General features: G+C 38.8%; 1 protein-coding gene across 2 annotated transcripts in view; it reads right to left on the bottom strand.

The window, feature by feature from the left end:
* The window catches only part of FREM2 (FRAS1 related extracellular matrix 2), a 145,478-nt gene that overhangs the window by 74,896 nt on the left and 57,669 nt on the right, over positions 1-12,913 (bottom strand). For both annotated transcript variants that reach the window (XM_059903299.1, XM_059903300.1), the window contains exon 3: positions 4,001-4,147. In XM_059903299.1, the coding sequence (XP_059759282.1) occupies positions 4,001-4,147 (147 nt within the window). The remainder of the gene's footprint in view (positions 1-4,000; positions 4,148-12,913) is intronic.

Here is a 12,913-nt window from a genome sequence, read left to right as displayed (position 1 = left end):
AAGAGGAATGGACTTCTATTTTATGAAAAAGATTGCTGTCTTAAACTGATATGTTTCTCAAACATGAGAAAACAACGAAGGGCATGTCATCTTTTTTAAAAGGTAGAATAAGACCAAGATGGAATGTTAAATTTACCTGGGGTCAAAAATAAAGATTCCCTTCTCATAATTAACACATAGTACCTATTCTAAGTGCAGGGCTAGTCTACCTTGTTACTAAAAGTGTGGTCCATGGGCCAGCAGCATGGACCAGATCTGGGCACTTGTTAGAAACGCAGAATTTCAAACCCAACCCCAGACCTACTCAATCAGAACCAACATTTTAGCAAGATCCCCATGTAAGTCTTACGTGCATTAAGATCTGAGGTGGGTAGATACATACTAAATACATCATACCTCCACGAGGCACTCTTACATAGGTGCCCAATTTTAATAAAGGATGAAGAAATGGTGTATAGATTGTGAAGGAGACAGATTAGTTCATACTTTAATGTGGTAGACAAGACAGTCACACACTCAATATTCGAAAATTTTCCTCTTACTTGGAGATACAAATATTTAGCTAGTAAACCATACATATTACAAAAATTTTATTACGTGGGGCAAAAAGAATTCTGGAAATTAAAAGGCTTATAAATTGCGCTTAAATTTATGCTTCTTTTTTCAAAGATAATTATTAAACAAAACATATTACTTTGATTTACTAAATGAAACCACAATTGCATCTTTTCCTGTGGCATGGAAAAATGGTATGGGGGTTAAGCAAGGTACTTTGGAATGAGAGGTTAGACTTCAATCCTACCTCTGCCACATAGCGGCTATGGAATCACAGGCAAGTTAACGTCCTCGGTTGCAGAGGATTTAAGAAGCTCTGTGGGGTGGTAGTTAAGAGAATCTGCCCTGGAGCCAAATCTCACTTCTGGCCTTAGTAGCTATGTAACTTTGGGGATATGACAACCTTTCTCTTTCCTTACCTGTATAACGGGGGATATAATGACCCACTTTTCTTGGGGTTGACTCTGTGAGGTGTTGAGAACCAGGGCTGGCCTGTAATAATAACTCAATAAATGAGCTATCGTTATAATCACCTCACAGTTCATTACCTAACACAGCGTCTGGCACGTAGCAAGCACTCAAGAAAATACTAGGTGAGTTAGTGAATAAAAGATTGTAAAGAGGGCTTCCCTGTTGGCGCAGTGGTTAAGAATCCGCCTGCCAGTGCAGGGAACACAGGTTTCAGCCCTGGTCCAGGAAGATCTCACATGTCGCGGAGCAACTAAGCCCATGTGCCACAACTACTGAGCCTGCGCTCTAGAGCCCGTGAGCCACAACTACTGAGCCTGCGCATCTAGAGCCCGTGCTCCGCAACAAGAGAAGCCACCACAGTGAGAAGCCCGCGCACCAAAACAAAGAGTAGCCCCTGCTCACTGCAACTAGAGAAAGCCCGTGTGCAGCAAAAAAGATCCAACTCAGCCAAAAATAAATAAATAAATTTATTGAAAAAATAAAAAAGATTGTAAAGAGTAAGAGATGGGTAAAGTACTTAATGTGCTTAGTGGAATATCTTGCATTTAATGTGTGTTCAGTAACTGGGAGCAATAAGATCTTTGAAATTGAAATTTTTTTGTGAGATGCAAATACATATTTAATTTATTAATGGGTTATAATGGTTATAAAATGAACAATTATCTCTGAGAAAATACATATACAAAATTCATGATTTATTAACTGTATGCCTGAAGGTAAATGATATTCTGTCTTTAGCTATAATACAAACTATCTAATTCTAAACCTCCATACATGAAATTGGAGGTTGTAGGGGAACAGTAAGACGAAACATATCCATTGCAGAACTTCTACAGGGCTACCCTTTGCTTTAACCTGACTTTTCCATTCCCAGTCCTAGCATGAATTCTATTACCATCTTCAATGGTTGATGGGTATGGGCCACACACAGAAGTCTTTCCAACTTTCTATCACCCCGGGTTACTAAGTAACCGTGTGAGGTTAACCAAGTAGAGCTATAGAGCCTTTTTAGAATCATGAATCATCTCCACACCTGCAGGAAATAATAGTTCATTGAAAAAATAACTTCAGGAGAAAAAAAGAGGCTCGTTCAATATTTTAGCATTCAGCTTAAAAAAGAGCAACAGAGAGAAAAATCTGAAAAGATAGTTTTAAAAATATTTTTCAACCATTAACTTTCCCATTGCTATCAAGGGGCTGTATGTGAGTGAATAACTAAATATACTCACTAGGAGTGGGAATTTAGGTAAAACACAAATAGATGAAAGCATCCTTAAGAATTGCTAAGGTGCTCTGTCTTTTAGTTATTACTTTCCCTGTTAATTATCTGCTATATTTTCAAGCACAAAGCACAGTTAAGGTGCATCTCTGACTGACAATATGTAAGACAGAATCAAATTCCTGATCTGAAGGGCACACGTGTGTGCGCAGAAAGAACATGCCTCTTTGAGGGCAACAAGAGAATTCACTGTGCTCTAGAAGGTTAAACACAGATTGTAAATGACCACCTACAAAGAGGCACAGGCAAATAAAGATGATAAAAGCAGAGCTGCCAGATGGGTCTGCAGGTGGGCCCGCACTCCTGTAGCCAGAGTAGCCTTGAGGGGTCAGTAAAGCATAATGTGAAAACCCTCACCTAAAGTTAAAAAACAAAAAGTATTTTTGAAATAAGGGATAATTAATATCCAGCATCCCAGCATCAGTGGAAATCATGGCAGGTGGGTGGGGATAGAGCTCATGGCAAAAGTATGGTGTGTAGAATATGCGTGTGTGGGCGTGTGTGTGTGTGTGTGTGTGTGTGTGTGTGTTGATAGGGATCTATTGTTTAAGGCTTTTGAATTTCATGGACCAGCAAAATTTCAAATAATCATTTTGGAAACAAACACAGGGTTATCAACTTATTTTGCCAGCATTTTCCTAGATTCCTACCTTAGTTGATACTCACAATGAAAGCTCTTTCACCCCATGAAAATTCTATCAGCCTAGATGTCTATATAACACACGGTACCAAAAATAATATAATTACTTGGGGTGCTATTATTTTTCATCACCATGCCAAATATTGTGTGCTGATTATATTACTGCTTAAAATGACTAATATACCTACTTTTCTCTATTTTATGCTTACATGTAATTGAATGTGAGCTTGGAGTTGAAAAAAGGTTTACTCATTTGCTTTTGACTCTTTTTAAAAAAAATTTATTTTATATTGGAGTATAGTTGATTTACAATGTTGTGTTAGTTTCAGGTGTACAGCAAAGTGATTCAGTTATACATATACATCTATCCATTCTTTTTCAGATTCTTTTCCCATATAGAGTTCCCTATGCTATTCAGTAGGTCCTTGTTGATTTTATTTAAAAGGGTAAGGCAGCAGAAAAGGATTAGTATTTAACACCTTACTGTTGGGAAGAAAAGTCACATTTATCTTTTATGTAGCGCTTTTATGTAGTGTTAGGGTTTTTGAAACTTTTAGTGATCTACCAGAGCATTCAAATGCAACAAACAGATAGTAAATTATACTTCAATGTCTAATAGGTCACTGAACAGTTTTTTGTTTACTTAGTATTAAAGTAGCCTTCATGAATTTATATTTCAGCAGGCATTTATCTTATAAATTACCGATTTGCCTAAGCCTATTCTAAGATCTAGTGACATTTAAGTTATTTTAATTTATGAGCGATTACTGTCATTTTGTAAAGTTATTTTATATCAGAGAAATATCATATGCAGGTAGAAGATTTGAAGAGATATATATTTTGATTACATACTTCCTATTTTTTCAGCCTTTGTCTCTTTGATTTAGCCTCAACACAAAACTTTTGGCATGTTTCTTTAGTAAAGAACATTTAACTATCAATATCTCCCTAAGCTTTAAAACTAGAGCAGAAAACTAAACATTTTTAATCATTGTAAAATTATGAACTTTTGCTAGAAAAATGGGATCTTGAGAAGAAATGCAAATTAAACTTACTTATAAAGGAAGTCTCTCCCAAATAACCTCTACGTTTAAGTACGACATCTAGAAATTTGGAGTCCTCATTGATCAAGTAATACTCCTTTTCAAAGGAGATCCATGCCCAATTCAGATGAAAATGCTGCTTGGTTAACTTATTTCCACCTGGAAAACAAAAATTTAAAGCCTCGAATTAGTGGTTTCTCGAATGAATAACAGACCTTCCAAAGACGACTTTAATGATGCAACATGACGAATCACTCTAGCTACTTGGTTTGATTCACAATCTAGAATACATACATGGAGACACAGCTTACTGTTCACTGACTGTTATACAGAAGTACAACAACTGACATAATTCTTTGCAAAATCCCTTGATCTTTAGCAGGGGAAGTGGGTCAGAGGGAAGGAACACAGAACTACCAGAAGCAATTTTGTTAAATCATAAAGTCAAGTATCCAAGTTGCAGGATGACTCATTCCCCACAAGGTGCCGCTGGAGAGCAAGTTTTTCTATAAAGAAAGCTGCAGGGCTCTTTTGTGATGTTAAACACACACACACAACTTCACAAATACCTTTTTCTGGTTCACTGAGCAATTGGGTGGAAGGCTTTAATTATAACCACTTAAGGAAAAACAAATATCCCTTCTCCACCTCCCTTCCCCACTAGATTCCACTCCATTCCTTAAAGCAAACAGACAGGTCTTTTCATTGATTCCATTCTACTCTGAAGATAAGGCTTTCTCCTCCCACCTTCCCACCAAAATGGAGCTGGCCGCCTATCAGGAGAAAATGTGTGTGATCTCTCTAATGTGAAAGCTGCTCTGCTAGGTGAAAGAAAAGAGAAATGGTTATCAGCTGATCACTATGCATGTATCCCTCTACTTCCTTTGATCTACACCAATTATTTCAGAGTAAGGTGAGGTTTATACACAAAGGCATCGATAATTTCTAAGTCTTTCTGTAAAAGGGTGGAAAAAAGCCCAAATAATAAACACAGCTAGAGGCACAATTTTAATTCCAGTTTCTTCTCTTCTGAGTTCATACAGGGCTACACTAGAGAAAAAGAAATGAGACAGGAAAACATCAAGGCTTTAACAGATTGAGAGCAAAAAATCCGCACGTGGGAAAGAAAACATAATTAACAAACACATGAAAAAAATGTTCATCTTTGCTAGAAATTAAAAAAAAAAATTGCAGTGTCTTTGAGTTATGAATTGACATGTACTAAAGATTAAAAAGAATACCCAGAACAGCCGAGATTATTTAGGGAAATTGGTTTTCTTATTTATTGCTGTTTAAATTGTAAATTAGCACCGAGCCATTTAGACAGTTACATGGCAATGTGTGCAAGAGACAAAAAGATGTTCATACCATTTGATCTTGTAAGTCCTTCTGTGCGAGAAGCAAAAATCTATTTGTAAGGGACTATTCATTGCAATATTTTCTATAATAGCCCTCAAACCAAAAATCTTAGAGTTTATTTATGGTACATCAAATCAATGAAATACGATTCAGTCATTAAACAAAAAAAAAGAATTTTTTGTTGAAATACTTAAAACACAAAATACAGAAACAAATGGTATTGATACTGTGCATGCAGTGACATAGTAGTAACATGAAACATTACAAATATGGAGCTGCTTGGTGTTTTAAATTGATGGGATTATGGACCTGTCAATTTTTCGTTAATTTTAAAAATCTAAGATATAAATAGATTGGAGAACAGGAAGTTCATTCCACATTTTGTCCTTAAGAACTTATTATGGGGCTTCCCTGGTGGCGCAGTGGTTGAGAATCTGCCTGCCAATGCAGGGGACACGGGTTCGAGCCCTGGTCTGGGAAGATCCCACATGCCACGGAGCAACTGGGCCCGTGAGCCACAATTACTGAGCCTGCGCATCTGGAGCCTGTGCTCCGCAACAAGAGAGGCCGCGACAGTGAGAGGCCCGCGCACCGCGATGAAGAGTGGCCCCCGCTTGCCACAACTAGAGACAGCCCTCGCACAGAAACGAAGACCCAACACAGCCATTAAAAAAATTAATTAATTAAAAAAAAAAAAAAAAGAAGGAAGAGAAAAAAAAAAAGACCCACTTAAAAAAAAAAAAGAAAAAAGAACTTATTATGCCTGCCATGTCTTAGACACTGGGTACTGTTCTGGAGAGGAGGGGCCACGGGCTGGGGGCTCCCCAGAACTGGAGTCCACAGCCCACTTCATTCTTATGTGCTGTCTGACTTTGAGCAAGTTTCTTCCCTAGACCTCTGTTTCCTCATCTGGAGAATCAAATGAGGGTCATATTAATTAATGCCTGTGTCTGCTGTGAGGATCAAGTGAGATAACCCATATATCCATGCAGTACAGTGTGGTACATACGTAGCATCCTTCAACAAAAGCTAGCTTGCTCCCCCAGCTCACCCCATGCATGCTCAAGTCCACCCTGCACACCCACTGCCAGACTACTAACCTGCCTTAAGCCCATCTGCACTCAGTCCTCCTTTGCCCCGTCTCCCTACAGCTGCTGCACACATCAAGCCATCGGGCTATCTTTGCAGATTTCTGGTTTCACCTGCCCTGCCCTGTCTTCTTCCCATTGTCTCTAATCTGCTCACTCTGAGGTCCATCCAAGAGTCTGGCTGCTGCATGGATTTGCCACCGTCACTCTTTCTGTTACTTCTGTCCTTTTGCCTACAGGGATAACCCCCATCATTCTTCTGCTTGCACCTTCTACTCCTCAAAGGCTTCCTTTACCACCCCCTTCATGAAGCCTCCTGCAGCGACCCCAGCCCTCTCATCTCTGTGACTCTGCAGTTTTTCACCTATTGATTATTTTGTGCAGTTTTGTGCTTTAGCAGATATCCTCTCATATTGTTTCATTGTACACATTTACTAATTGCACTCATTTTTGTCAGAGATTGAGACTGGCATGCTTTTTTTTTTTTTTTTTTTTAAGAATCAGCTTTCATTTTATTGATTTTATCTATTGCTTTTTTGTTTTTAATGTCATTGATTTGTTTTTTTTAATATTTAATTAATTAATTAATTAATTTATTTATTTTTGGCTGTGTTGGGTCTTCGTTTCTGTGCGAGGGCTTTCTCTAGTTGTGGCAAGCAGGGGCCACTCTTCATTGTGGTGCACCGGCCTCTCACTATCGCGGCCTCTCTTGTTGCGGAGCACAGGCTCCAGACGCGCAGGCTCAGTAGTTGTGGCTCACGGGCCCAGTTGCTCCGCGGCATGTGGGATCTTCCCAGACCAGGGCTCGAACCCGTGTCCCCTGCACTGGCAGGCAGACTCTCAACCACTGCGCCACCAGGCAAGCCCTGGCATGCATTCTTTTACCATTGCCAACACTTGGTCTTACTGCCTTTAAAAATACTTTTTTACATTATTGTGTTTATGTTCTATTACTGGGAACATTTCCTCTAGAAAGTCATAGACAAACAACAAGAATAGAATAACATTTAATCAATTAAGTTAATACAGAAAACCTTTCTGATTTCTCAACTAATCATAACTTGAAAACAACCTTATGCCACACTTCTCTCTCAATTAGACTGTGGCTCCATCAAGTCCTAGATTTTATTCCAAACTTCTTGTCATGCTATACCAAGCCACTCCTGTCCATCCAAATACCTACAGCTTCACATCCCATCACTTCTCCACGGAAAGAAACAGCTGGTCATATCTAGCTTCTCACTGTGTTCTTCCCACATGCAAAAGCATGTGGGAAGTCTTCTGCCCAGAATATCTTTAGCTTCCTACTCCTCCTTGCAATTTGTTTAGGTCCAGCTCACCTAAAGCTCAGGAAGCCTGGCTTATCATGCAGTTTGTACTTCTTCTGTATCTCCAATCAGAGTAATTGTAATTCTTTTATCTTCATGTGTATTCTGCCACTAACTGCCTGAGCGCACTTCCCCAGGACAAGCACAGGTCAAATTCATCTTTCTAGCGTCCAAATCGAACGTAGTGCCTGGAACACAATGAGATCTAAAGACTTCTTCCTTGACTAAAAATCCTATGGATAAGTATGACTTTTGGTAATAAAATGGCTACTTTGTGACTCCTATTTTATTCCTTATTTCATAACAGTTCTCAGCTTACAAAAACAAAGCACATACTACAGTTTTACTTGACTTGTGATTAATAACCTCTGACTTATTTGGTAACTCTTGTGTTTAACAAATGAATTTTATTATAATTCTGTATACTTTCTTCCTATTTCTTTCTCCTATATCTAAGAATGAGATCACTAAGCATACCATTTCTCTATTTCTTTAACAATTTTTAGCTAATTTTAAGATTTGATATTACCCTTTTTCTAAATATTGCATGTGTTAAGAATCTTGAGTCAATGAGGCCTTTCCTTGACACTTAATATGACACAGCAAACACCAGTGGAAACCCCAGAATTCTCTAGCTCCTTTATTCTAGGTAATTTTTCCCTCCAGTGCTTTCCATAACCTCATATCCCATTTATGCTTTCTTTTTTGTTTGTTCACTCTGTCTCCTCCCATTGTAACCCATGATCCAGGAGGGCAGGGAGCTCATTTTGCTTACTGTTAGAAAAATGCCAATTTAATGAATTAGACACTCTAATGTCTTGGTTGAAAGAAGTTCAGTAGTGCTTCATTTAATGGGCAATATAAATATCCTATATAAATGTAACATATCCCTTTTAGCACTGAGTCGTTTTCTCTTAATAAAATTATTTTTTTTAATTTTAACTTTTAATTTCTTTAATTTTTAAATTAAAAAAATTTTTGGCCACGCGGCATGGCTTGTGGGATCTTAGTTCCCTGACCAGGGATCGAATTTGGGCCCTGGCAGTGAGAGTACTGAGTCCTAACCGCTGGACCGCCAGGGAATTCCCTAAATAAAATTATTTTTTAAAAATTAATTTATTTAATTTATTTATTTTTGGCTGCATTGGGTCTTCGCTGCTGCGTGAGCTTTCTCTAGTTGCGGCGAGCCGGGGCTACCCTTCACTGCGGTGCACAGGCTTCTCATTGCGGTGGCTTCTCTTGTTGCGGAGCACGGGCTCTAGGCGCGCGGGCTTCAGTAGCTGTAGCTCGCAGGCTCAGTAGTTGTGGCGCATGGGCTTAGTTGCTCTGTGGCATGTGGGATCTTCCTGGACCAGGGCTCGAACCCATGTCCCCTGCATTGGCAGGTGGATTCTTAACCACTGTGCCACCAGGGAAGCCCGAAAATTATTTTTAATGACACTCTTTCTAAAATGTCTTGCATACTTCTATGAACACTGTGTAAAGATTTTAAATGATTACCTATGAATGTGAATTATTGGAATTTGTGTTTGTCTAGATCATACCTCCAGGGGTTATTGATGACAAAAGGTCTGTTTAACCCTTCCATTCCATTATGAAGATGGTCTTAAGGATAGCTAATTTCATCTCTACTTACAGATTATAAATTATAAAACTTATTTTCTGGTTGGTGCTTATGTTCTGGAAGGAGGAGGGTGCCCAGTTACTGGTTAATCAGGGGTTTCAAGTGACACACAGCTGAACAAGTTTGCCAAGGATTTTATATGTCGACCACTTTCAGATTTTATTTGAAATAAAATCAAAAACAATACTGAGAAACTTTGCTTTGCAAGACAGTGACATGCTCCTGGCAATTGTTTTAAAGGTTCAGCATTCACTCTACATCGGGGATTTTTAAGTAGATATTTTGCTAGAGACTACAAAGTTAAATGTATAAAGCTTAACTCTGAATAGGATTAAATACTACCTAACTCTTCTGAGTTCTACATATGCAAATCATATTGCATTTCAGAATTTGTAAAATCTTAGGCACTACTTATATTATGCAGGAGTGATATAAGGATCTGAGGAACTAAGCTGAAGTTTATTGTTAACTCTCATTATTAAAATTGCCTTGCACAATGGAACTCCATATTTTATCTAAAGAATGGAAAGACATGTTATTTATTCATTAATTACCTACCAAGTAAATTCTTCTAAAACCTCAAAGTGGGAATAATCATTGTTGACACTTTTAATAACAATAGCCACAGCTTACTGAATGTGAAACTTCAGACGAAGTTAAACAACTTAAAAAACCAGCAAAGTTTCACTTCAATGTGATTCTTTGCTTTTCTAAAATAGATTCTGTCATCTATGATGCTCAAGGAGCTAGTCTCAACGTCTCATTGGAAACAAATTAAAGTCTGTAACTTTTGTCATAAATCCATACAACAGGTGCTTGACAGCTGATAACTACACTCCCAAATGTTTTGTCCCCAAACCCTGACACCACAGCCATTAAGGTTTTGATGAAAAGACCTCTTTTGAACTTTTCCAGCTGGTCTTTAGTCATCTTCATCTTCTTTTTCAATGGGAACACAAGTTTTTTTAGAATAACAAAGAGTCACAAGCTTCAATTAGCCCTCCCTAGGAATTTAGGGCTGCCTGATTTCTGTAAAGACAGAGCATACTTTTTTCAATACGAAACTAGTGTCATGACTTTGACTTGTGCTTAAATAAGGATCATTTCTGGGTGTCCGTTTAGCTTTGACAATTTTTTTTTTCTTGAAGAAAAGTTAGCTACCAATAGAAAATGATCCGTTGGTAATATTTTTCCAACCTGCTAAGATTTTCTAGCTTGCTACAATTCCATTTGCCTGAAGTTCAGCCTGGAAGCTGACCTGGAAATCAAGTATACAGCTATTTTAAAAAGCTGGATGGGGGCGGGGGGGAGGGGAAGTGTTCCTGGAAGATTAAGTATAAGAACAGAGATAAGAAATCCAGTAGAAAGGGAACTTCAAAGAATTTGATAGGAGCTCAGGACATTTACTCAATATTTATTTCCTTCTCCTTTTCCTATTTAAGTAATTGGATATTAAAGACAAAGAGAGAGTGGTCAAGATGCATTCAAAATCAGCCCTGGGAAGGGGTGATAGTGGTGCTAATCCTGACCCAGACCCCCAGAGATGAAGAGTCTTGATCTGAGGGCAGCTGTGCCTTAGTATGACCTACGGAACTCCAGAAGAACTGGCAGACAGACCCAGAAAAATTGTCAAGAGATTTTATAATTTTGCTGACTATTTAATAACTCCAAGGATTTAGTCCAATAATCTTTTCCAAAATTGCTGCAATACAACTTTCGATAATTGGGATATTATTTTCTTCCTCCATTTTGTACACACCTACCCACGCCATTCCCACTGCTATACACATTCTGAAAAAGCGGCAGCATAGCACAGGGGGTCAGATCCACAAAGACATGTAAAGAATATACATAGAAATGTATAGAAAGACAAGTAGCATGACAAAGACCCAGAGGTGGAGAGAAATAGGCACAACACACATTGACCTCTATGGATATACACACTCATGTAGAGGTCTTTTAGGCTATTCTCACGCAAGGCACTTATAAGCACACCCTGCCTAATAAAAAAGCAGACATGGAGCTGTGATATCTTGGCCGTTGTCATACAAGTTACATAGAATTGAGCTCAAGCATGGATTAGTTTCCACTTTACCCTCTATTCTTTGGTAGGCTCTAAAGAAGTTACCGTGTGATGCGGAGGTGGAGATGGGGCTGACAAATATACCAATGTTCATTTAGAAGTAAGAGCATCACAATCTGCTTTAATACGTGTAGTTTCATTCCTTAGGAACATGGTTTGATCACACATATACCCGTAATGTGTAAATAATGGGTATTCATACACGAGGTTCCAAAGACTTGAATTCCCAGTCATCTACTCTACAAGAGGTTAATACACAGACAATTCTAATTATTCTGGGATTCCATATTTAAGAATTCATCCACTCGATAACATTTATTTTGTGGGCTTGCTGGACACTTGCAGAGCAGTTTTGAAAAATGTGCATCATCTGACTCTCAGTGTTCTTGTTTCAGCTCTCGTACTGTAAACAAGTGTCCTTTTCACCGTCCGTTTAGTGCCACATCTTTGTGCTTTTCGTTGGTGATTTCTCTATTTAAATAGCCCCCAATCATAGTGCTGAAGTGCTGTCCAGTGTTCCTGAGCACAAGAAGGGTGCGATGTGCCCTTACGGGGAAAATACACATGTTCCATAAGCGTCATTCAGGCACGAGTTACAGTCTGATGACCACGAGTTCAATGTTAATGGATCAACCACATATATATCAAATAAGGTGTCTTTAAACAGAAACACACGGAAAACAAGGTTGTGTATTGATCGGTTGATGAAATGTATGACCAGAGGCTTGCAGGGAATATACCTCTGTATTTCCCCTGGGAGCTATCATTTAGTATTCACAGTGATTTTATAGAACATTACTGTGAACAAGAATCAATTGTGTCTACTCAATACAAATCACAAGAGGTTAGTCTTTTGGGACAGGGCACAGTGGGGTGCGGGGAGTGGAAGTGTTCTTCCTCCACACACACTTGGCCTTCCTTTAATCAATCCTTCCCCTGGCTCATGCCCAGGAGTGTGAGCTGAAATGAATCCTTACTGCATTCTCGGATCGGCAGCCCTGGCCTCCCTCCAAGATCTGTCCCTGGTCAGTATAGCACTAGGCTTCAGACACAGTCACGGCTCACGGGTAAAGGGTGGACCTGCATGGCTACCTGTTATAATTTGGAAATATTATGAGAATTTAGGTAACTTATAGGGTTATCTTTAACCTCTTAGAAAATAATATACATGGAATGAATTCTGATGCAGAATAACTCCTAATCCTAGAGAATCTTAGGATAGTCTGTTCTAGAATCTCAATTTAAGCAACAGCCAAGAATGGGGATTCATGCTTTTTTCTGCTTGTTTGGAAAACTGGAGTAACAGACCCTACGGAAACTGATTTTCTTGGACTCTGAGGAGCCTCTAAACAGAGAACTCATGGTTATAAAAATGGATGTGTCAGGCACAGTATTGTAGCCTCTGTACAAAGTCTTAAACATCAGCGCAAAGTAGGGGTTCAG

This window comes from Balaenoptera ricei, chromosome 18 (assembly GCF_028023285.1).
Source record: "Balaenoptera ricei isolate mBalRic1 chromosome 18, mBalRic1.hap2, whole genome shotgun sequence".
NCBI lineage: Eukaryota > Metazoa > Chordata > Mammalia > Artiodactyla > Balaenopteridae > Balaenoptera > Balaenoptera ricei.
The sequence above is the reverse complement of the archived record's forward strand: the minus strand, read 5'-3'. Positions and strand labels throughout refer to the sequence as shown.